This window comes from Labeo rohita, chromosome 9 (assembly GCF_022985175.1).
Source record: "Labeo rohita strain BAU-BD-2019 chromosome 9, IGBB_LRoh.1.0, whole genome shotgun sequence".
Taxonomy (NCBI): domain Eukaryota; kingdom Metazoa; phylum Chordata; class Actinopteri; order Cypriniformes; family Cyprinidae; genus Labeo; species Labeo rohita.
This window is the reverse complement of record NC_066877.1, coordinates 917680-945011: the sequence shown is the minus strand read 5'-3', so window position 1 is coordinate 945011 and position 27332 is coordinate 917680. Positions and strand designations below refer to the sequence as shown.

Here is a 27332-nt window from a genome sequence, read left to right as displayed (position 1 = left end):
TGTTATTATAATTGCAATATGCTCTGAAATGGGGAAGAAAAAAAAAGAAAAAAAAAAAATCACAGTCACATGTTGGCTTTCTTTCGTAGTGGAATCAATCTGTGCATCTGAAGCCTAGTCTCGCTTAGCCAGACCTTCAGACTAATGGCAGAAGGTCTGGGGCATGGAAATGTCCCAACAATAACAAGCTGGTGTGTAAAACTGTGGTGTATTTTTAAAAGTCTATGCCACAAACATTAGATATTTAAATACTTTTGAAAATCCAGCATTCAGTGGATCCTGATGGGCGCTCAATGTCAGTTTAAAACACAATGGCTTTCATCTTCCATGAAAGGGTTTGGCATCACGGCAGCTTTTTAAAGAATGCGACACAAATGTCTCCTGAAAATCCAGTAAAATTCAACAAATCAGATGATGACTTAAAAATTCCTGAAGTGTTCCTAATTTGTTTTCCCATATATACTGTGGGATTACAAATTTAAGAATCTGTTTAATATCTGCAGATCCCACATCCTAACATAACATCATATAAAAATCTAAGGTGATTTACATTGTATTGGGCATTTAATGTAAACATAATGGCATCTGTTTGCAAAGTTTTAGTTCTCGTGACTTATCCTTGTGATGTTGATAGAGCCTTAGTTCCCACAACTATGGTGCTCAAACCATTTGGTGATGTCATTATGCACCTCCTGATCTGCTCTCACACAAATCTGGGCCGCCCGATCACATTAAACATGTTTGATATTCAGGATTTTAAATCGGTATGATCACGGAGGTGCTCCCCTCTGTCATGATAATCTTTATGATAAATCTTAATAATATCTTGTAGTGTGTGATGTGCCACAATTTTCAAATCTTGTAGTGTGTGCATGTTTAAGATTTTAGGGACGATAATCTGCAAAGATTCTCCTCACGGCGCACACATAAGGAGAATCTTTGCAGATTATCTTCCCTGCAACCAGATTTCATAACCAGTTAGGATTTTAAAAATCCTGTAATGTGAGCCCAGCTTTAGGACTGCACATGCACAATGACTGGTCTAGCCTGAAAAATAACCTTTTTTAAAGCTATTTCAGCAAAAAAAAAAAAAAAAAAAAAAACACATTTATGAGACTGTTGTTGTCAGATTTCACTGGTGATTTCAGAATTAAAATTAATTGTACACTCGGTGAACAGTTTCGGAGAATTTGATGTTTCCCCATTTAAAGAGATAGGAGCTGCACTTGCATGTCCAAGAGGCTTTTCAAAAATGGCTGCTGAGTGAAATGACTTGCCTTAAAGTGACTTTGACTTAACTCACATATCTGTTTTGTTTTTTTTTAATCATAAAACATTTTTGTTGATTTTTTTCGTTAAAGGGGTCATTGGATACAAAGTTAACTTTTACATATTGTTTAAACATTAATGTGTGTTGTGTGGGATTACAAATTTAAGGATCTGTTTAATATCTGCAGATCCCACATCCTAACATAACATCATATAAAAATCTAAGGTGATCTACATTGTATTGGGTATTTAATGTAAACATAATGGCATCTGTTTGCAAAGTTTTAGTTCTCGTGACTTATCCTTGTGATGTTGATAGAGCCTTAGTTCCCGCAACTATGGAGCTCAAACCATTTGGTGATGTCATTATGATTATTTGGATAGGTCTGCTGAGGTGTTACAGTTGGGGGAAGGGTAACGTCCTGCATCCTCTGTTCTTGATCTGATCAAAGGATGTCACCTCTGAGTACTGTGTCAATATCTCTAAGGCCCACCTACTAATTGTATATAACCTACAGTGTATCACTGCCTTAGTTAGACAACTTTTGATGACTGCAGCTAGTATCTCAATAAAGAGAAACTTCTGCTTCAAGATATCCAAAACGTCTCCTGGTCTCTAAGGAAAAAGTTTACAACAGTTGGCAGTATATGTACACATCTACCCTATAATGATAAAAACACATGCAGTGGTTTTTAATTAATCTGTTAAAATAATATCACCTTTTTCAAATCGAGCCATTCTCAGGTGTGGCGTCACACTGACAGAGGCCGCTCCCACGATAGTTGATTGACATGAGCGTCTTAACTCAGACCCGCCTTAAATCAGCTGTAACAGTCAACCTCCATTGTTTCGATCCCAGAGCAGGGATGTGAGACAAGAATATCTCAGATTGAGCGATTGAGGTGTTGTGTTGCTGTATGTGTTAATGAACATAGCGGTCGTCATTTACTCCCGACATCTGAGCTGCTGAAGATCCAGTGGATTATGTTTGTGAATGGAATGCGCCTCCCGATCTACATATATCCGTCTGTTCGCACAATTCATTCATGATCCAGCTTCACCTACAGCAGAAGTAAGTATAAGGGTTTTATTTATGAATCTTTGTGATCGCCTTTCCTAATAACGTGCTAGTCAGCAAATTTAGCGGCTAAACACAGCTAAATGCAGTTAAAGTAAACAGGCTCGTCACTCCACAGAGAGAAGAAAGGGGTGGGGCGAGCAGAGCCCAATAACATTTAAAGCAACCTCGACCAGAACAGGAGGATTTTTGCAGAGCTGATTTTGGCAAGGTAAAAAGGGTATTGTTTTACACTACCATTGAGAATTTTTATCCAAAGTATATTATAGACTTTTCATTAAGACCTTAAAGAATCATATCAACTTGTGGAAAATGGGCATCTGATTTTATTTATTTATTTATTTATTATTTATTTATGCTGTTGCAGGCTTTTTTTTTTTTTTTTTTTTTTTTGGTACATGTAAGCTTTTTAAATTTTAAATTTAATTTTGAATTTAAGTGTAAAGTTGGTGCTTAATGAAAATGTAATTGGTAACGTTTACAAAATCAGGTGATTATGTTAACCCATCTATGCAAATGAAAAGAAATATTCTATGCAATAGGAGTTTTTTTTTTTTTTTTTTAGATTTCAGGTATACTTGCACTGGATGGTCAATTTCACATGTATTTTGTGTAGTTTCAAAAATACACACAGTATTTAAGCAAAGTTTAAGATTAATTGCCACCTCATATAATAATTATATGAACATATTATTTGAATTATAAACAATTACAAATAATATTAAAAAAAATAACTGCCAAAAGTCTCTAAAATTCTTTGTAAACTGGTTTAATCTGAAGCAAGATATACAGGGGAGTGGCTTCACTGCATCAGATATGTCACTATGCTCAGAGCTGACTGGTCCAGTTTCCTGAGCCCGAAAACTCAGAGTTTGTTTAAATTACCTGGGTAAAAAACAAAACTGGCTTTTTGCAACAGTCTTCAAGTCTCATACTGATTCTGGTGCAATTACAGGAGTTGACAATTGGTCATCGGAAATTAGTTAGACAATGAGTATGGCAAGTTATGAGACAATGCCATTTCTGGTAATGGCTTCCTTTGTCTGGAAATCTTAGGGGTGATGGCACTAATGATAAACCTCAGTGGGCAGTGCATGTGCTACCAGCCAACAAATTGGCAAGATTTTATATGGCTTCAAATAATCATCAAACCTAGACAGCATTCCAATAGTGTTTCATTACTGATGTAGCATCTCATTCCTTACTCAGGAAGCCAAGGTACATACATCAACAATAACCCTCTCACCTTTTGTGCAATAAAAGTCTATGGGGTAGTTTCTTGTGTGCTGTAACTGATTGCTAGGGCATGGTTAGGAAGTTGGTAAGTCACTACTCATTGGCTGCTTACTAGGCAGAGTCAAATAAAATGTTTCTGTGACAATCTGATTCAGAGATTAAAGATCTGCTACCCAACCCGAGTCTGACGGTCCCAAAATATTCTCGGGATTAAGGTTGAGTTCTGGTTATTGTTTAATGAATAGCTTCGGTTGGGCTTGGGTCTGTAGCTAAAGTAAAATTATACGTAGTACGCTACACTGTTTTGATTGATGCACGCACACACACATTACTTGCCCTCAAAGATCGGAGATTGCGCAGCACAAACAGCAACACTGTGGCACACAGAAATATTTATTAATACGATAGCTTTGATACTGACTTGCTACATTATATTTCTCAGCAACAAGAGAGAGTAAAATTCACTGGTTTTGAAGTAACCAAGTAATTGCTTGTAGAGAGAGACGTGCAAGTGCATGTAATTCAAATGCACAACTTTCACTCCCCTCTCTCTAATTAAAGTAAATTAGACAATTCATTATTCAAATAAATCCAATCTTACCGCACTACTTCATCTCTGCATCTGACCGAAAGAATGCAGAATGGTAACGAGCCATAACTGAATAAATTGACCATAATTTTTGCCTCCAAGTCATACATTAAATTTTTTTAAGGCACATGCTAGCTGTGGATTACCCTTTACTTATTCCATGGAATGTTTTGATACTGGATTCTGACTGGTTGCCAGGTATACAGTAAAACCGTTTAATGCACAGGTAGTTCTAAGTCAGTTTAATCACTGTTCTATATTAATGCGCTGCTTTAATTGATGCATGCACACACACACACACACACACAGAGAGAGAGAGAGAGAGAGAGAAAGAGAAAGAGAAAGAGAAAGAGAAAGAGAAAGAGAAAGAGAAAGAGAAAGAGAAAGAGAAAGAGAAGGAGAACGAGAAAGAGAGTAAGAGAGAGTTGGGTGTTCTCAGCCTCCACGTCGTGCATTTAATATCCTTTAATACACGGCAGGCCATTGATTATTATTAAGGTTTACATGCCATTTGTATAGGCCATATTTAAAACTAAATTCATTGTGCTCTTCTGCCTGCTCTCGCTGTCTCTATCACAACACAGCAAACGGCACATGCACATTAGCTAGCAAGTTGTAGGCAATGACTGCGATACAGCAACTAGAAAAACTTACAATTTACAAAAAAACTGCACGGTGGAAGAATTATGATCTTGTCGTTACAACCATTAAAAAACTGCCTTGTGTGCTGAACTGGCTGTGAGCCTTGATCAATCTGTTTACATATATTTTTACTGACTGCTTGCAAATACAGAATATTTAAAAAGTTTGGCCTATTCGTTGTGAAAAAACAATTTCGGGTTCAGGCTCTAAATTTACAGTGCCACTCGGGTCAGATGATCTCAGGTATGGGCCGGGTTCGGGCTTCAGCTTAAAGCCTAAGCAGTCCTCTACCAGAGATATCATCTTACAAATTATTTTCCAATGCTATGCCTGCCCAATCATCTATGTAATTCATTTCAGTGTTCTCCTCAATAAGCTAGACTATCTTACACCTCATTCATGGCTATATGACACATAGTGTGGGACAAATGGTAAGAGTCGAAATTTGTTTGGAAGAAGCAGCAGCACCACAAGTAACAGTTGCTAAAATGTGGCAGATGGTCACTAGGCAGTAGCTTGGAGGGTTGCTAGGGTTTAGCTATGTGGTTGCAAGGCAGTTTTTAGGGAATTTTCAGTGGTTGCTGGGGCATTGATATGTGGTTACTAGGCCGTGTTATTTGTAGGTTGCTATAAGGTTAACAGTTGTTAGTATGTTGGGTGGTTGCAATGGCATAGATACGTAATAGCTGGGCAGTCACTATGGGGTGTTTCCAGGCAGTTGCCTAGAAAAGATATTAACTTTCTATGTGGTCAAGTGTGGGTCCTCAGAGAAAAGAACAACTCAAAGAATCTTCTGTGAGCCATTTGGGCAACCATAAAAACACATTGGGGACTGACTTCTCACCTCAGGGATGAACCAGCGATAGACTAATCAATTCAGGAGGACAGAGAACTCTTGTATATTATGTACGATACTTGCGTTACTCTTGAAGTAAAGTTGCCTTTACGGGACAGACAAACATCATGTTAAGGAATGCACAAATGGGCCAATTGGATCCAATCAATCCGAACATAACTTTATGGGATGGATTTTGTCAGCCGAACATCGGCAAACTCTGTGAAACACCGAACTGTGGGAGCAGCTTGAAACACTCTGACGCCGTGAACCGCTTGAGAATGAACACTTCGCCAGCACTCACCTGAGTTCACAACCCTCGACCAGCAAGGCGTCCTTGCCATCCAGAACTCTACAGAACCCGCTAACAGCTTTGTGACTCTGCTGTGTGAACTCAGTCTCTCAGCCAAACTCCGAGAGCATCATCCGCGTAATCAAGCAACCAACCAAAGCTTCATCCAGCCTTTCCAACTGTCCAATCACCACTGAAGGCTTCCCAAAGACGTTATCCAAAGAACCGAGCAACCAATCAGAAGTGGTGTGATACCCTCTGCTAAAGACAAGCCCAGAGAGGAAAACCCTGCTTTGGCCAGAACGCAAGTAAACAAGGTCTCCTTAATCTCTTGCTGAACTGGTGCTCTATCTCCTTAAGCAGCTAAAAGATAAATCTTGTGGTCTTCTCAGGTTGCAATTTAAGAACTAGTAGTAGATACTAGAAATTTGGGGATTTCATTCAAACTCCGTAATTCTTATTCTTTGAACCGTATGCATGTATGTGTGAGAGTGTATATGTGTGTGTATCTTAGAGTAGTTCATCTTGTTTTCATGTATCTTAGAGTAGTTCAATAAATTCTTGTTTCATTTAAAAGAACATTGTCTTGTTTTTATGTTCACAAAGTTAATGCCTGTGCCTTAGATTTTGCTACCTAGCTCACAATAACAACCTAGTACTTTGATTATATTATAATTCAATGGCCACGGGAATAATATAAACACCCAGAATTGGTAAGATATACTAAGTTAAACTTTTCGTTGGACGAACAGTTAATAAAGTGTAAACTATTCATTCTAAATCATTTAAACAAATCAATACTGATTCCCAATTGAATCAATTCAATCTGATCTAATTTCTTATAAGTGAGAAGTTTGGTGGTGGTGACTTCGTCCACTGGTTTATTGGGTAACAGTGCAGTGGGGAAAGAAGCAGGAATCAATTTCAACAGACCTGAACACAAAGCACTGTGGGATCTCCTGAAGCACTATAAGGGTCCTAAAATCTAGAACACTCAAATGAGGCCCTGAAGCAGGTGCAGAAGGTTCTGAATGTTCTGAATGTTCATGTTACCAGCTGAACTTGTGTAAGCTGAATTTGTTTACAACAAAAGCTATCACTAAGAATATTTTTACTGAATATGTTGGCATTTACAGCAATTTTAAGATTTCGAGATTTCCTTCTCGATGCTAGGGGTTGTCCTTGCCCTACAAGAGGTGCCTGCTAGTTGTCACTGCATCCTAATACGATGAGAACTTGTTTATGCTAGTCCACAGGTTTTGATTGGCTGGAGTGTGATATAAAAGTCCAATATAACTGCAACAGCTACTTAACCATTTGTAATTGTATCACTCCGCCTGTGGTAATACTGAATAGCAAGTGTCATGGCGGACGCCCAAATCCAGTATCATTTTATAAAAACACAATGTTTTTGTGTCATGGAATGTAGTTTTAAGAGGTTTTCAGGCGAGAATGTACTTGTTTATAGTTTTGCATGTATTGTTTATTGAAAATTTGCATTTACGTTTTCAGACATGTAAGCTCCAGGGTGTTAGCGACCGTTGCTTATAAAGCCGCCGAGAGAAGCCTCAACTCGGCCAGATCTTCTGGAATGTATCGCTGACTCTAATGTCTCTATAGTGTTTAAACATGATATATCATTTGTTTTGAGGTAAATCTAACGTGCAGTCTTTGGTCTCATTAATCTATTATTTGTTCCAGAGAAGACAGATTTGGCAAAATCTCATGTAACATATGTAAATTCAATACTGTGTATCAGAACACCTTTACTTTTGACTGTATTGCCTAGCAACTCATTTATTTCCAAGATGTTGACATGAATGAAAAGTTGATATCATGTACGATGGTTGCATTACAACACTTATTGAAGTGATTAACAAATCACTTATTGAGTTGATTAACAAATTACTGTTTTTTGTGTCATGGAATGTAGTTTTAAGAGGTTTTCAGGCAAGAATGTACTTGTTTATAGTTCAAATATGCAGTTTGTTAATAAAGCTAACATCTATTTGAAAATTTGCATTCACGTTTGCAGACATGTAAGCTCCAGGGTGTTAGCGACCGTTCTGCGCTTATAAAGCTGCCGAGAGAAGCCTCAACTCGGCCAGATCTTCCGGAATGTACCGCTGACTCCAATGTCTCTATAGTGGTTAAACATGAGATATAATTCGTTTTGAGGTAAATCTAACATGCAGTTTTTGGTCTCATTAATCTATTATTTGTTCCAGAGAAGATAGTTTTGGCAAAATCTCATGTAACTTGTGTAAATTCATTACTGTATATCGGAACGCCTTTACTTTTGACTGTATTGCCTAGCAACTGTTTTTTTTTTTTCTTTTTTGTTTTTTGTTGTTGTTGTTTATCAAATATTATTATTCAATAAATAATATTTTATATAAACAATATTTTATATAAATAATATATTTAATAATAGCATTTAGTATTGAGTAGTATTAAACTGTGCGTGTGATGGTTATTTTTGTTACATTGTTCCGCCTTTATATAATGATTTGTGTGATATTGCTCATAAATATATGGGTTGTTAATTTAAAAAAAGCTTGAAAACCACTTTGCTAATCCACCAAAAACCCATCAAAATGTAGCAAACCTAGAATGTGCTGTTCATTACACAGTCTATCAGATAGAAAGACAGACAAGCCAATATAATAAGATTATAAATATTTTTTGACAAGTTTGGCAATAGCTCCCTGTGGCCAATCCATCCCTGATCACTATGTCCCCGTCTGATCACACCCTTAGCTGGAGTGTCAGAGGCTCAGGGGAGAATAGTTAGACAACTAGTTGTGAAATGGACTGGATATGAAATCTGAACTCTTTCCAGTCAGGCCAAACAGTGAATGACACTGTTCATCATCTAAACCTCTGCATCTCAGCCTCAAAGCGCCACAGAATTTATATTATTCAAATCACAAACTTACACTCAACACTTAATATTATTAGACTATTATTGACTAGAAACACATCCATTGCAGGCTGTCCTTGAGACAGAGAGTAGGCGAGAAAACCACAGATTGGTTTTGAATGACACAAACACCTTGCAGTTTTCAGCAGCAAACTTTCTGTCATAACTTCTGTCAAACTTTCTGCCCCACCCCCTACATATACATCAAAATATTGGAGGGCCCACATTAAGGCCAGCGCTTTTTTTTTCAATGACCAAGTAATTTGCTTGATACAAATTAAATTTGTGTGAAAAGTAACTGACTGGGTGATCAACCCCATCCACCTCAGCCTGAAGGAGGACCACACCTGCCCCGATCTGGCTTGCATCCACTTGTATCATAAAAGGTTTATCAAAAGCTCTTTCCCCTTCAAACTGTCTTCTTAAACAGCTAAAGGACCACAGATTTTATGCCCAAAAACCAGCTTGTTAGGGATAAAACCTAAGCTAGACTGCGTCACCTCCCTTGCTCCCAAAAGGAGCCAAGGCAGTCCCTCCTCCCACGATTCAGATCAGCACAATACGCGCACAACAGAGTTTTCAACGACTGATGAAAGCACTCCAGCGACCCTTGGCTGCAAGGATGATAGGCAAGAGTCAATCAAGAGATGTTCGAATGGGTTGCCCCACAGCAGGTATGGGAAATAACGGGGCTGGTTTAAGAGAATGACAAAGTTTGGGGTGAACAAAATCAGTCAACATGCAAGGAAACATTTTGCGATCTTATTAACCCCTTGCCACGTGCTTGTTTCTTCAAAACAATACCGGTACACAGAATCAGGCACAGCTCTGGTCCAAATTGTACTTTATCTGCTTTTGACAAATCAGGTTTCTGAAAATTTGATCTCAAGCCATCCTTACTATAATTCCTACCCCTATTTAATCGATAATCACTCATTCTATTTTTGTGCATTACCATGAAATTGTTGGCTAACACTGCAGCCTTACCAGCAGTGCCAGGCTTGTTCTCATTAATATAGGTGGCAATATTTTCTGGAATAATATTTTTAAGCTGCTCAGTGAGAATCAATTCCCGCATGCTCTCTAATGTACGTACATTGGAAGTAGAACACCAGCGGTCAAAATGAGTATTTCAACATGAGTTTGTCTGTCATTTTTCTTCCAAGTGTGAAAATGTAATCAATACGCCTCCGAACTCAAAAGCTTTAAGAACTGCAGCTTTTACCTTCACATAATCTTCACGATCAACCGCTGAAAGCGCAGTATAAGCTTCTTGATCTCTACCCACCAACACTGACTGTAACATAATTGTCCGGTCAGTGCTAGGCCAACCTCATTCATCGGCTACACTCTCAAATAACAAAAAAAAAACAAAAAAAAAAAACTCAGGATCCTTTTCATTAAACTTTGGTAGCAACTTCAAATTACTTACTAATTCCCCGGACCGATCACATTCTCTAACACCGTCTGCTGATAGTCTTCCATCAGCCACAAGTTTCAATCGTTCTATTTGTAACTGATAATCTTTGGCTTGTCGATCTAATTCCAATTTTTGCTCATGTTTAAAGGGTCATGAAACACCCCTGTTTCAGCACTGGTTAGTTCTCACTGCACTTTTGAAAAATGCTTAAAAGTGGGCGTGGTGTGCTGCGGAGCGGAGGGGGAAGAGGGGAGAGAGTCAACTTCGGGTTCAGACAGTTTCATTTCGCTCCCATTGAGTTAACAACACAAATAAATGCACAGACATTTGCACTCTGCAGTGAAAACATATATATATGAACCTGCTGTTGCACCTCTATTATCTTTTAAGGCTTATTTTGCGGCATTTATAACCCTTTTGATGGGTTGCGTTAAGGAAGAACCGCTACACTCACTCTATGAATTAATCACGTTTGTGCCGGACTCTACTTACAAAGCAAACAAATACAAACAGTCTCTTTCGATCCATTAAATTTTCTCTCAGTTATTGTACGCAATCTCACAGTCTGAAGCATCTGACATAGCAAATCAACACGCGCTGTCCTGACTAATTAGGTGTAGCGTCTTCTCATAGGATAAGAACGCGCAGCTTCATGATTAATTATGAGACACCGACGCGTCATCGAAGTACTATAGTCCATTGCCACGTCACAAACCGTGACGTCAGCACAATGCAGATTTTAAACCCGGAAGATGAAAATAGAGCAAAAAAGGTCAAATTTAACCAGTTTTTTCCAACAATTAAAATTAACGGATGCTAACATTGTCATATATGATGTGCAACACAAACACCTCTGCTCAAATCTCAGAAAAAGTAGTCCGGGGTTTCATGAACCTTTAAGTTTTTCATATTCAATTTCACGCTGCTTTACCAACTCCTCAGCCCTCAATTTTGCTAACTCAATTTCCTTCTCTTTCAGTTGTCTCTCATGTTCCATAGCCTGCCTATACATTTCTTTCTCATGAGCCTGCCGTAACGGTAATATTTCTTTTAGTTTTTCAAATGATAAATTACTGCGACAATCAGCCAACTTCCCTTTGATCAGCACTCTCAATTCATCTTTTCGTAAGTGTTTATCGATCCCAACCAATTTATAATTCTCTACAATCGCCCATAACTGCTGCTTTGAACGCAAATTTATTTTTTCTTCTGATGGGGAATTAACGAATTCTTCTTCGAAGTCATACCTAAAAAAAAAAAAAAAAAAAAAAAAAAAAACTGATCCTGTCAAATTTATAGGTAAATTCAATAACTGACAAATAGTACCACGTTATTTACTAACATCAGACACAATAAGCAATTCCGGCTCACAATCAAATGTCCCCCTAACTATCCCACCCCCACCCCACCCCCAGCTAGCTAACTCAATCCTAACTCTTCTGTGTTTTCCCAAGAGTCGAGCCTCTTTAATCATCTAATACCGCTGGTGCAAAGCTTAACTATCAGTCCAGACCTGCAAATACGGCCGTGCACTCAACCCAGGAAAGAAAAAAAAAAAAAAAAAAAAAAACACACACACAATAACTAACTATCCAGGGAGTATTGTGAGCCGCATTGATTTACCTGTCCGAAGCCAAACACGAACGAACGGTTCTACCTACCATGCGCGGAAAGAAAGAGAAATAAACAGGCCCAACACCCACTGGGATGTGACAGTGAGCTTAAATTGAATCTTTAAAAAAAAATGGAGTTTCTGAAATTGCCCAGCGGGCCATGATCTGACCACATCTGTACAGGGTCACCAGTGACAACAACCAGAGTAAGGTATTTCAAAATACATTTCCCTTTTGCCTCCCTGTTTACTAAAACAGCTGCTAAGTCAGTCCACAAAATGGCTATTAGACAATGAAGGAAACTTCATAGAGTATCTGCAGAGATAAATGAATAGCAGAGGTGTCAGCACTTATGGGTCTGAAATGTACAGTACTTTTTTTTTTATAGCACAATGACCTCTTATACAGTAAGCGTAAAAAAAACCTTTAAATAGTCTGTGAGTAAACTGTGAAAATGTTAAAATATTAAAATGTCTTTCCATCCTCTATTATTTTAGAGGCTTTCAGATCTTATGCAAGCCCTAAACATGCAGTGGTTGCAGTAACCATGGTAAGAGTAATGTAGTTCTGTGTCAAGTGATGTTACAGATGCTGTGTGATCATATTTTCAACAAGGCCTAAGTTTCACAATGCTTGACCTACAACCTGATGAACTCCAGCACCAATAACTGTGAAAATGTATTTGCACAACAACAGTCCACTGGCCAAGACTTGAATAGTTTTACGGAATATTACATTTTTAGCCAGTACTTTAATTAGAAGAAACGGTGTCTTATGCAGAAGCAGACCTTTAAATTTCAGAAAGCTCCCACTACATAATATTGATTTCGCTCTAGTTAATAAATATTAAAGAAATGTAATTAGAAATTTTTATATTTTTTTTTTTTAATTTTTACCATAATCTGGAATCACTCAATACAGAATTATGGGTTAATTTTCTTTTCTAAAATAAATCTATAATATATAATAAACAATATCTTTAAGAACATATAAGTGTTAATTAAGAACATAAGAGAGTGATTTAGATTTGGCTGTGATGTCACACTTCTGTATTAAATCAATCACAAACAATAATTCAAACAGACAGATGGTAAATGAGTTAAAGTCACCATGAAATCAAAATTGACTACTGACAAAACCAAGTTCCACCCTAACATTTTTTCATGTTTCATTTAATTTTTTATTTTTAATTTTTTAATTTTTTTATTTTTTTCAAAATTGGAAAGAAAACTGACTGCAATTTCTGTTTAATCAACATTCAAAAATTAATGCAAATTACTGCAAAATTGTCATATTGACTTTTCAGCAGCCGTGGCTAATATAGAGGCAGGTGGGACAGTGCTGAATCAGTCCTCCATTTAACTTAAAATTTGATTTCTCAGAGTTTGTAGTTTATTTAAAGATATAAAATGAGTTGAATGAAATTTAGTTGCAAACCGTACTCTGCAAAAAAAAAAAAAAAAAAAAAAAAAAAAAAAAATACAATTATTTCATTTTAAGTATACTTCAAACTTCAAGTATATTAAGTATAATTCATACTTTAAATCCACTTAAGACTTAATAATATAATGATATCTTCAATTGCATGCAATGTCATAGTTATGTCGTAAGTTAAAGCTGCCTTAAAACTGTGCATGTAAGTATTTGTTATATATAAGTCTCATTTAAGAACATGTTTCTTAAATGCAATGGTTTACCAAACTTTCCTGGAGCAAACCAGCACTGTCTCCCTCATCTAACAAACCAAATTCGACTCATCAGCTCATTAGTAGAGACTTTAAGATGCATGTCAGAATGATGTCATCAAAACTGTTGATCCATAGATAACATACTGTCTCGCTGTCTTAGAGAAGCTCACTGTCCTAATCATTTAAACCTTTTAGTCTTCTACATTTTCCTATTTGAATATATTGGCTAATCTTTGACATCATGTTTGTGGGAGTGACATCAACCATGTAATTCGGTTCAAACTTAATAGTTCAGGCACTGAAAACCTCATAATAGTTGACCACTAATACTAGAGTCCCCGAACGTAGTTATGATGTTATGTGGCTATGCTACTTTGGATCTTGTATGGATGTACAATTGGGTATCATAGTTTTTGCAATAAGCCTGTCCAGTAATGACCCATAGAGTAATGTATTGGGAATCAAGCACAGTTAACAGTTCACTAAAATAACATGAGTTGGCATAGTAGACAATTGTGCTGCGTTACTATTCATCTGCCAGCATACACAACCATGAATCTTATACAAAAATAAGACATAAATGGACAAGAAACATGGAAAGAAAGATTGCAAAAAAAGCATGTCACATGAAAGAGAGAGAAAAGGCCAATTAATGTGCAAAGCTAAACTGCAAACTTATGTGGAAAGAGTAAAAGTTATACTTTGAGGCTAATTCCATTGCAGATGGTAAGTGATGAGAGAAAAGATGTATGGACTGCTCTGTAGTTTGTTAACCCCTGAAAAGCCAGCGTATAAAACGTTCCAGCAGATAGTGGACATTTTAAATGTCCCCTCAAAACCCTCAATTCATTGTGGAAAGATCCCATAAGCATTACCTGTCTAAAGGAGAATGCTTTCTGAATACATAGCTGAGCTATGCCGATTGTCCGAACATTGTTAATGCGGAGATGCATTAAGAGACAGGCTTGTGTGTGGAATGCACAATGAAAGCACAAAAAAAGACTATTGACATAAAAAAAAGGATAGCGATATCCATGGAGACTGCAGCAAAAGATGCACTGGAATTGCAACAAAAATCAATGGAATGTGCCGCAAATAAACTGCCACTGAAATCAGAAAGGAACAGAAATACTATCACTGTGGAAAATTTTTCATAATGTGAATGACTGTTGTTCAAGGATAAAGAGTGCATAAAAAGGGGCACATTGAGAGAGTATGTAAAACAGGAAAACAGAAGACACAACAAGACAGAACACACAAAGTGAAACATATATCCACCACAGTACATCAAGTTACTGAAAATGAAACAAACACAAGTTCAGGTATGGATGATTTTTCATGTCTGGAACTGAACAATATTAAGGAGGCAGATCGAAGAGTAATCTGGTTTAAACCAGAAGTGTCAAAATTGAGATCACTGGATCTGCCTTATTGGCCATCTCTGTAGCCGATTAACAGTGACTGTTCTCAAAAATGCCACTGCAAAAGACATCACTGATACTAAAGACTTACACTGGTGAAAAAGTGTCTCCAAAATGACATGCCGTGTTTCTGGTGAGGTGTGTTTTGAATAATGCGTGCGCGCCTTCACAGAGTGGATAGGGAAAATAATCTGGATTATATTTTAAGCGATTAACAACTTAAATTCTACAAATCGTGAGTCAGTTACCCGTGACATGCCAATATTCAGAGAGGAATCCATAATGACCCAACATTGTCTAAGGTCTATGACATCACAGTACACAGACGGCGAGCACATATCCAGAGAACTTACTGTATCCAGCATTCTCAGCGAGGAGAGAACAGCTTTCGGTGTGTCAAATAATTCTGATGTGCGGATTATGAGTTGTCATTCCCTCCAAATTGCGCAGTAAGATTTGGGCACACTGCACAAAGGACATCTGGGCACTACAAACATGCAACCTTAACCGAAGTTGTGGCGGCTGGGAATTGACAAGCAAATTGAGGATCTGGCAAAGGCTTGTCTAGGATGTCAAAGGACCCAGAACTCTCCACCATTAGCTCCTCCTGGCAAAGAGTGCACGTCGACTTTGCTGGACCATTCATGGACTCCATGTTCTTGATCATAGTGTACGCGCATTCTTAAGTGGCCTCAAGTTGTTCTGATGAAGATGACCACATCTGAAAAGACTGTTTCTGTGCTGAGAACAATATTCTCCAGGAACGGGCAGCCAGAAGAGATATGTCAGAACGGATGATGGATGACAGTTCATCTCAGACAAGTTTCAGAAATTCATAAAGCTGAACTAAGTCAAGCACATCACTTACGCTTGGCAAAATGTTTGTACAGACTTTTAAGAAAGCAATAAAAGCAATGGACAATGACATCTTGCTTCAACACAAAATAGTAGGGATGCCCCGAGCCTATCTCAAGGGTCAGGATCGGAGCCGATCGAGCAATTTTTTAACTGATTGATATCGGCTTTCCTCAGCCCAATCCTTATTTTATGTCAGCTGTCATGTGGGTGGCAAGCAGTGGGTGGCAGGTTTGCGAATCACCATTAAAAGGATGCTCAAATGTGTGTGTTCAGCTGCCATTACGACCAAAAGAAGAAGAAATGTGTGTATTTGTGTGACATGCAAGGGGCATACAGGTCTGTTCTAATGCATCACATGCACATTTTACTTTTATTTTCTGTCAGACTGAGACATTGTTGTCATAATGTGTTGCTATGGTTTGCGTCTTTTCTGACAGTCACGCATTCAGGCTTCATGCTTTCTAACAATATCTCTATTTTTATATTTCTGATATACATTTTTATATATTTTTACATTTACCAGGGGCATTTCCTTCGAGGAGGCAAAAGAGGCAGTGTCTCCTTAAAAAATGTAATGAGAAAAAAATAGCAGGTTTAGTTACAGCAGTCTCCCAACGCCTCCCCTGAGCCCACTGAGTTTGAGCAGACCATGCAGTGTGTCGTGACTTTACTGAGGGGTAATTGAGAATAAACGGGGGAAAGCCACACAAAAGGAGGTCTTCATCGCAGTATGATTGGATATGACTGGTTATGTTCGACTGTGACTGGTTCATGCGAAAAATCCTGCCTCGTGTTTTTGTGCATTTGTAAATCAGTCTAAATAAATAATATATTAGCATTAATGGGAAGACTAATTAAAAAAGTAAGTAAACAACTCACACATTTAGATGTAACCAATTTGTTACATCAAAATGAGATGAAATAAAAATAAATAAATAAATAAACAAAAGGGCTTGATCAGCTTGGTGAAATGTAAGGTAAATTTCTGTGTCTGTAACCAATATTTACCAAGCTTTGATGAGTAATGATCTTACTATCATTAGAACTATTTAAAAGAATAGCTGAACATAAGCTCACAAATAAAATATATTGTATAAATGTAAAATTGAATAGCTTACTGTGAAAATATAAGATATAACCCCCATATATATATATATATATATATATACACACACACACACATATTATATATTATACAGAGACAATATTCATTATTCAATATCATTCAAATCTGAATTAATATTCAATATTTTACCCCCATGCCATTCTCCATTTCTAATTATTGCCCCTTTCTCAAGTATTATGTAAACACATATGCATATCTCTTTATTTATACAGCTGTATATAATGCACAAATCTGTTCCAGATTCATAAACATTACTATTTATTTTAAGTCTTTATTTAAATGTTTTTCTGTCAAAAAGCAGTCCAGGCAGAGTAAGACAAGATGAGAGATTAAAAGGTATTTAAATCATATATTTTTTAATGAAAATAATCGATCGTTTCACTAGATAAGACAGATAGATTCTTCCTCGGCTGGGATCATTTACAACCGCATTTGGGACTGTTTGAAGCCGCATTTAAACTGCGTTTTGGAAGTTCAAAATCTGGGCACCATGCCAGTCCATTATATGGAGAAAAATCCTGAAATGTTTTCCTCAAAAAACATAATTTCTTTACGACTGAAGAAAGAAAGACACATATAATTCACATTATATGTGAATCTTTGTTTTGGAAGTGGACTTTTCCTTTAAGGGCCTGATGAACTGATGAAATAAATATATAAGTGAAAAAAAACTCTACTAAAAGAGTTAATACTTTAACCCCACCAATGTTCAAACCAAAAACGTAGTGCCCTTGCTCACAAGGCTCCAGGAGGTGAATAAAGGCCTCCCGTTAGTGAATTGATGTGTTTTTGTGTGAAAGATATCCATATATATAACATTATAAACCGTTTTCTCTAACTGTCATGCACGGAAGACGTTTCATGACTTAAGTAGTATGCGTAGCGCATGCACCAGTAAAAAGTGGCAAACACGGAAGCACAGAGGAACGAGCAAAACAAAAACATTGGTACACAAAGTACAAAATGAGGATTTGCAAAGAAAAATGCAGAGGATTTCGATGTAAGCCAAAAGCTAAAGTAAGAAAGCTTTGCTTCCTTTGTTCCTGTAAACCAGTGTTAGTTTTTATGAGAATAGCATATTCTCACCGGTGCATGCACTACGCATGAAAGATATGTCATCCTCCCGGGAATGGCTTCCGCGTATGACAGTTAGCGCAAATTAGACAAAACGGTTTGTAATTACTCACCCTTGAAAGTGAGTAAATCATTGGCTAATTTCCATTTTTGGGTGAACTAACCCATTAAAAGTTCAGTAAAATAATATGAGTTGCACAGCAGACAACTGTCACATTATCATTCATCTGCCAGCATACACAACAGCTCTGAAATTGGAAAATATGATAATCTTTTGAAAGGTTTTACAAAAATAGTTTGACACCCTTTGCTGACCTTTACTTTGGTGAACCAACCTCAAGCCAACAATCCTGTGTGACTTGACCTGTTAGACAGCTGCTTAGAAGATTGCCCTGCTAGTATACACATAGTATAAATAACCTTCAGCTATCCACTAGTAACCTAACCAGCCCTGTTATGTCATGTTGGTGGAATAAGAGGAACAGCACTTCAAATGTGTTGTGATTGAGAGACCAAGACATGATGGTTTTAAGATGATGATGCATTCACTATACCAAGCAAAAAAAAAAAAAAAAAAAAAAAAAAAGATTTGTTATTCTGCACCAGTGATGGGAATATATATGGGGCGTTATAAATAAACTGCGTTACTAACGGCGTTATTTTTTCAGCAACGAGTAATCAAACGAATTACTGTTTCCTACGTTACAACGCCGTTACCATTACTGCCAATAAAATACGGCGTTACTATAATTTATTATAATATTATTATAATTTTATTTTTCAGTTCATCTGAATGGATGCGCAGCGTACCTGTATTTGACGAGCTGTAAACTCTAGTGTGAAGGCACACGACTAGCCGTCACTTTGTCTCACACACCCAAAGAAAGATACAGAGCGACAGAGTCTTATACCATGCAGAATTGACGCGCTACGTGTAAACGATATTTTTTGTTGTATTTTCCTCTCAAAACAAAGGAGCTCCTTTGGAATTCTTCAGCTTTTAAGAATTGCTGGTTTCTCCGGTAGTAGGCGGAACTAATGCGCAAACAGCAATCTCATTGGCTGGCGCTCACCTATTATCGTCCCTGTTTTGATTACAGCAAATCAGTTAGAGCGAACGAAGACAACGTGATTAATATTCATGAACCCAGCAGCTCATTAAACCTTAGTGTGTTTAATATTGTTATTAATAGTAGAATTCGTTGTAGTAACAAGACGTTCATAGAAACACTAAATTACAAACAATATCACCACCAGTCCTAAGTTCAGTCAACATGACAAACATGCATTCATACATGGTTATTCTAATTACTAAAGTTCTAATGGCTAAAGCTGAATGCTAATTATAATGGTAATATTATATCAGATATTTAATATTAGTCTGGTGAGTAAACTAAAAATGTAATTAATTTCATTAAAATTTCATTCATTTAACATATTTAATATTGGGGTCATCCAATTTATTTAATATATTCAATTTTTGTTTGTTTTTTTAAAAAGCAACACAATAGTTACTTTCCCTGGTAATTAGTTACTTTTATAATGATGTGACTCTGTTACTAACTCAGTTACTATTTGTGAGAAGTAACTAGTAACTATAACTAATTACTTTTCAAAGTAACATTCCCAACACTGCCCACAACAACATTAAAATAGTGTAGATTAGTGTACAATGTTTTATATTTATTTTATAGTTATATTAAATTAGATTTTTTTTAAAGTAACGCAATAGTTACTTTGCCTGGTAATTAGTTACTTTTATAATGATGTAACTCAGTTACTAACTCAGTTACTATTTGTGAGAAGTAACTAGTAACTATAACTAATTACTTTTTTAAAGGTACGTGCCCAACACTGTTCTGCACACAAAAGCCTTACAGTCAAAGCAAAACTGTTAATAACACTTAATATATAACGATCTCTAGAAAAAAAAAACTTTCAGAATGAGATGCAAATAGCCTGCCATACCTGGATTCAGGTGCAGCGTCTCATTGTTGCAGAAGTCTGTAAAGCAGCAGTTGCGTTTAGAGACGTTTCGGGAGCTGTAGCAGAACACCTGACCCTTGAGCTCTGATGGGGACAGGCAAGACTTCACTGCCTCCTCCTTCCCATTTATGAGCATTACTGAGTTCCAACATGCTCCTTCTGCCTCAGTCTCGCAGGTGTGGTTTACACATAAGTGACACACACACTTTAAGGCTGGAAAAAAATAAAATAAAATAACAGATTGGTATTAGGCAAAATAAATAAATAAATAAATATTTATCCATTTATTAGGATGAAAATCCTTAGACACAGTAAAAACAATTACATTTAACCAAGGTTGAATAAAATTAATGTATTGTCAATGTATTGTATTTTCTACCAGTAAAACAATAAATCAAGAATATCATGTGGTGTACAATGTCTAATTAAATTCATAAATTTGAAGTGAAAGAGGATGGAAATTTATTTTTTAACTGAGAATTGACAAATTAAAATTTAAAACTAAATGGAATTAAATTAATTCAGTCATTAATGTTGTATTAATTATTCAATAAAATATTTTACAGCATGAATTAGATACAAACATGATAAAAACAGCTAAAAAATAAATTATTATTAATGTATTAATTTATTAATTCTTAATTTAATTTATTTAATTATATATTATTAAATCATTCACATGAACATATTTTTATATAAAATCAATTTATTTTTGGCTATTGCTACAAAAATACCTTTGCTACTTATGACTGGTTTTGTGGTCCAGGGTCACAAATATGTCTGTCAGATCAGAAAATGCATTCCACATATCAGGGAATAAATGTTTGGCACACAACATGATTGTCAAGATCAGGGGTGTCTAAACTCTGTCCTGGAGGGCCAGTGTCCGGCAGAGTTTAAATCCAATTTGCCTCAACATACCTGCCGGAAAGATTGTTTAGCTGGTTTATAAGTTTGAAGTTTTTTTGTTTGGATCGGGCTCTTCAATATGGCCTTGGGTGATGCTGTGAGTAAATGTACAAAACAGATTTTAAAAACAACATGGCCTTGCTAATTCTACAGAAAAAAATAGTTTTATTCTTTGTTTCTGTTTTATTTGTTTGTTTGTTTTTGTTTGTTTGATTTTAAACTGTAAAATGTACAGGTTGTTTTGTAAAATAGATTACCTAGCCTTATCACCTAATGTCAGCCCCACTCACTAGACCTCTCCCAATGCATTGATGAAATTAACAGTTGGATATACCAAAATATTCTTTGTTTAAACAAAGAGAAAACTGAAGTAATTGCATTTGGAATCAAAAATAAAGTTCTCTCTCAAACTACCTCATACCTTGACTCTAGGAGTTAAACAACAACAACAACAACAACAAAAAAATCAAGTCGAGAATCTTGGTGTGATTCTGGAGTCAGATCTTAGTTTTAGTAGTCACATCAAAGAAATTACTAAATCAGCATACTGTCATCTTAAAAATACTGCATTTTGTTTCCAGTCAACACTTGTTCAGACCATTATCATCAACAAGGTGGACTATTGTAAAGGACTCCTCAGTTTTCACAAAAAAGACCATTAAGACAACTACAGAATACTGCTGCCAGGGTTCTGACTAGAACCAGAAAATCTGAGCATTTCCTACTAGTCTTTAAGTCTTTACATTTTTTAAATTATTAAAACCTGATTATAAATGACTCAATGGCCTAGGACCTCAAAACACTGCAGATATGCTAATTGAATAGAAATCTAGCAGACCTGTTGTTTTTATTTTATGATTATTTTAATTTTTTTTTTTTTTATGTAAAGTACTTTAAATTACCATTGTGTAAGAAATGTGCTATATAAATAAACTTACCTTGCCTAAATTTATTTTTATAGAATTATTCTGGCAACCACAGTTGCCAGTTAGCATAGTGACTTAAAGACTATATACTGTACAGTGTGACGTTAAGATGCAATATGCTGATGATTCATAAGCATAGTATAGTTGGCAAATAATGTAGGAGTATAGTTCCTATGTGTCAAGACTGCAGTGTAAACTGCTACACAATCTGCAGACTAGTTTTTGAAAGTTTATCTATCCCCAAAAAGTACCCATCCCTATTTTGTTGGATCTATAAGTGTGGTTAGAGTTTGAGCTATCAAGAAGATAACACCAGGTTCTATCCCCCAGTAAGTAAGCAAGAATACAGAAAAACGCACACCATAGATACTGAACTACAGATAGTAGTAGTTTTAGTTTTTAATTGTGTAATTGTTTGTAGCTTTAGTTTCTAATTACTTGTGGCTTTAGTACCAAGTAAAGCAACAAGTATCTTTTTTTACACAGAGAAAAGACAGCAGTGACATGCCAGTCAAAGCTCCTAACCCCAAGCCCAGAGACACTATGACGTTCTGCCAATATTGCGACACTCAAGACCACTTCTCAAACAGTTGGTCTAGACTAAGGAGAGATCAAAAAGTGCAGTGGATACAGTCACACAAGAGATGTTGCTATTGTAAAAATAGCACATTAAGCCATACAATTTAACCTTAGGACTCTCTGCAAGTGTTACAATCGCAGGTAAAAATTGAGCCTTCAAGAGCAGGCCTTCTGAGAGCTGCTTGTAAACACTACCACAGATATGCTGTACCAAGATCGGTTCACCAGCAGCTGATGAGTTTTGTTGAAGATACTCGTGTTCAGTACTCTTGAGAAACGGAAATCACTGTTTAGAGACTTATGCCCTATTTGATGCTGAGGCTAACCACACCATCCACCTTTATTTGCCAGTTTGATGGATTGGTCAGCTAAAAGAGGTCATCCTACATACAGTCAGACAAAACCTCCAAGTACTGCAAGATGCTTTAGTGACCTTCACAATGTCACCAGCATCCAAACTCAAGAACTCATTCAGAATTTGTAAAGCCTTTATAGCAGAGTCACTGGGATTAGCCGAACATACATTTTCAGTTATGAGTTACGCATGGTTTAAAATTGCCACAGACTGAAGCTGTCCAATCACTTGTCCAGTCAGATTATCCACAACTTATTACCCCATAAGGCCAGTCCACCTAGGCCCTCCTAACAGCTCTGCCCCCATCAAGACTTGCCTAGGTTATACCACCAAGTCCTACCCAAGACATTAAGCACCACCTTTCCAAAAACAGCGTCTTCACAGCTACTTCAGGCTCATATACTGGCCTGTAGAGAAGTTGAGAGATTGCAACCAAGTATGCTCCTATACCACAGTAAGAAAGTTATGGCTCGCTTGAAGCAAGATCAAGATGCCATTTCACTGCTCGAGTCCAAGACTACTAAAGTTACAGCAGATGGAGAAGCCAGATATGCCACACCCTTGTTATGGGTAAAAAATATAAAAGAAGCAATACAACTCTATAGGTCAGTGGTTCTCAATCCCAGTCCTGGCGGCCCCCTGCTTTGCACATTTTGCATGTCTCCCTTATTTAACACACCTGATTGAGATCATCAGCTCGTTAGTTCAGTTCAAGGTTCTCTCTCCCAATGAGCTGATGATCGTAATCAGGTGTGTTAAATAAGGGAGACATGCAAAATGTGCAAAGCAGGGGGCCCCCAGGACCAGGATTCAGAACCAATGCTATAGATACTCAAGATTAACATGAGAGAAAATGTGTGTATTATGTACCTTTTAAGGCTCTGATATACTCACAGTGAAGTGTTTTTTATTCTCTATTTCATTTTTTTTCTTTTTCTCTGCAGTTTGACACTCCAGTCAAGTAAAGCTACGCTATATTTACTTATATAGCACTTTATACAATAAATTGCTTTAACCCAAACAGATTTACAGATGTCGCCCTCGCACGTTCACATTACACTGACTGTTGCACCACACCCTGGACTACATTCCCCATCAGCCATTGCACTGATCACCTGTGTCCAATCAGAGACTATTTAAGCCGTGGACTTACTCTAACGTGTCGCCGAGTATTGGAGTTGTGTATTGGAGTATTGTATTGTGGACTATGTATATTGTGTTTTGCGCTCTCCTAGTGCTAGCAGCCCTTTACGTAGTCGTTTCCTAGTTCCTGTGTTCCCTAGTTTTCTAGTTCCCTTGTTCCCTAGTTTAGTTTTCTCGCCTGGTCATCTCGTTTTGTCTGTTTCGCCGCCTGCCTTTTGGACCTCTTGCTCGTTTACCGGATTACCCCTTTTCCTTGCTCCCTGAACTACGTTCGCCGTTCATCAACCCTCGCCTGCTTCACGGACTATTCTTGTGTCTTGCCCGAATATACCTGTTTGCTATTGTTCCGACCCTGCCTGTTTTCGACCATGTTTTTGTCTGACACTAATAAAGCTTTGCGTATGGATTCGCTCACTTCTCGTCTCCCTCTCCACGTTACAGTTTGTTTTTTGATTTCGCATTAAGTATTTGGGGGCCTTTAGAGTTATCTTTACAGGATGCCCACTCCTAGGAAAAGTATTAACAGTGAAAGCTTTTTGGTTGTGGCATGGTTCACAATAACCAATATTTCTTGAGAAGAAAAGATACTTTGGTAAACAAGCTTTTTTAAAATGAAAAAACTAGATTACATTTTTTATAGATGGTCTGTGGATATATTAAAATACTGACTGAGAAGCTTGGCAGAAGAAGATTATTCCAGCATGATAAGAATGCAAAGCACACTGGCAAAACCACACAAGGGTTTCTAAAGAAATAAAATGAAAACTATGACTTGGCCAAATTGTCTCCTGACTTCAATCCAACAGAACTCCTTGGGGGTTATCATAATAAGGAAAGGTATAGCAACATGATCCCTTTATCAAAGAAAAAAACAATTGTCTTAAGAAATTTGTGCAACACTTTTGTTGCATTGAGTGACTTTGGGCCTTGTGTTTTAATATAATAAATCTATTAGTTTTTAATTAAAACTATTCGTTTTTAATTGTACAGAAAAGTAAATACATTCTTTGTTCAACTTCGAAAGAACCATGGTTGGTGAATACAAAGTGATTCTAATTTATCATTATTCTCTGTGCTTGATATTGCCTAACGACAAACACCCTTAAATAAACCAGCAGAACACATAAGTAATCTTGTTAACCTATATTTTTAGAACCCATGGCCAGTTACTATTTGTGCTGTGTGACAGGAGGTTTTTAGGTTATGTAAGCAAGTTCTTACTCTCAGACTGCAGTGAAAAGCTCTATAATGCAGCTTAGTATAATCTAAAGCTGTCTGTAACACACCTGCACGGCAGCATATGTGTGTATGGCCCATTCTAAGACATTTATTTTCAACCAAAAGTTTACAAATGTAATTATGTATTGACATATAAAGTATACAATTGTTGTGGTTTAACTTTATGCTGCATTGTGACAAAAATGTCACTTCCATGTAGTCCTTTCAGAATGTAAACTAATTAATTTTAGACAGAACTTCTGTTATAAAACTGTTATAACTCTAATATACAACTAATTCATTCATCATGGAGATATACAGCACTAACACAACTGCCGCATCTGACTGAAACTGCTCTCTCTCCAAAGAGCTCAGATGTAGCCTTCTCTTGAAAACAAGCTCATAAATCTAATGATACTATCTGAAATATGCTCCCAAAACTAAAAGGGGAGGTTATTTCTTACACATCCAGAGAAACATTTGTACATATAATTCTTTGGACCGTTCATTATGTGACAACAGCAGCATATTAAAAATTCTGATAAATGCATTCTAAAGTTACCTTTCATAGATTTGTATGTCTCCACAGCTCTAAAATCTAAAGAAAGGAGTTTAATCAGCACTCTCTCTCCACTTATTAATGTAATTGACCTTTTTATGTGAAAGTCATTATTAAAACTCTATAATTTACAAGAAACTCTCACACTTTTAAATAAACAAATAAATAAAAATTAATTAATAAGTAAATAAATTCCATCAATGAGCCATTTAATTATTAGATTATGGGCTACAATATAAACTGTTGGTACAGAATTATAAATATGAGGCAAATGTCTTAATTTACCTCAACTGAAACATTAAACAAAGAACAAATTATAAGCATTTTAAACCTAGAAGACATCACTGAAGTGTTGCAAATGTGCAAAATCAAACATTCATTGTGAAGGTATTATCTGGGATGAACAAATGTGTTTTATTGATCCCAGAGGAGAGATTTAGTAAAGCTTTACAATCTAATAGTTAAAATGCAATGCAACAGCCCCTAAGAACCAAACTCTTATCTTCAGACTTAGGAGTTTGGATCACTAAACACTAAACTAAAAGCCATGGTCATGGGAATTTCAGTCTTGATCACTATTAACTATTATTCTGTTATGTAATTCTGGGTTTGGGCAATTTAGGCAGGACAAATCAACAGAGAAACAGTGCAGTCTCTAAGACTGTAACAATCAACACAAGGTGAATGCTATGACAATTTAAATATGTTTTGACAATGTAAAACACTTTCAGTCTCCAAGAAAAGCTCTATAGAAATTATTAAGCGCTAAGCACATAAGTTCTGTAGGCACCTATTGTTATTGTCTGTATCCTTTTTTTCTGTTCTTAAATCTATGGACAGTCTGTTCTTTAACCATACGTTATTTTAAAATGTACACTATAACATAATTTAACAAACAACTATTGTTTAAAAATTCTGAAAAAAGCTATGTTTTCAAATTTACTCTAGACAGTTTTGTCAGATCATTTTCAGACCATGTTGCCAAAAATGTATTAACAGCTTTCTGATAGACCAAACTTCTCTCATATAATCCTTTAACGAATCCGGCAAGTATGCCAACGTGGATGTGAGGCTATGTTTCCACAAAGCTTTGGTATATTGAGATTAAACTTGGTATACTTCATAGCCCCACTACTACATGTGGTATTTCAGCAGAGCACTGAATAATGGAAGACTGATAATTTATGAACAGTTTGCCCAAAATCATGAGATGACTACATTTACATTCGGTATGGCATATCAAGTCAAACGATTTGAAATTTTTCCATGTAAGCAAAAAAGTCACTATAATAAATAAATGTAAGTAATGCCTATACACATACCTCTTATAAAATAGATTTTTAGAAGATACTTGGGTAATCTACAAACTTGTCGCCTACATTTACGCTCAGATATTTTTGCATATTTGAATCTGTTGTCAAGATTATTCTTGAGAAAACATGACAAGCCTTGGCAACAGTAGCACCATCATCCAAACTTACACACATAAAGAAAACACAAACTCAAATAGCTGCAAAGAAATCCTTTTTGTGACATATTTTGTTGATTTCTGACAGCTTGAGCACCTTCGAGGAAGATTTGTTATCTGTAAT

At 36.5% G+C, this 27332-nt stretch overlaps 1 protein-coding gene across 3 annotated transcripts in view; it reads right to left on the bottom strand.

Annotated features, from left to right (window-relative positions):
- Positions 1-27332, bottom strand: part of LOC127171019 (activin receptor type-1C) — a 56024-nt gene that overhangs the window by 27594 nt on the left and 1098 nt on the right. For all 3 annotated transcript variants that reach the window (XM_051119421.1, XM_051119423.1, XM_051119422.1), the window contains one exon: positions 20034-20264. In XM_051119421.1, coding sequence (XP_050975378.1) covers positions 20034-20264 — 231 coding nt within the window. The remainder of the gene's footprint in view (positions 1-20033; positions 20265-27332) is intronic.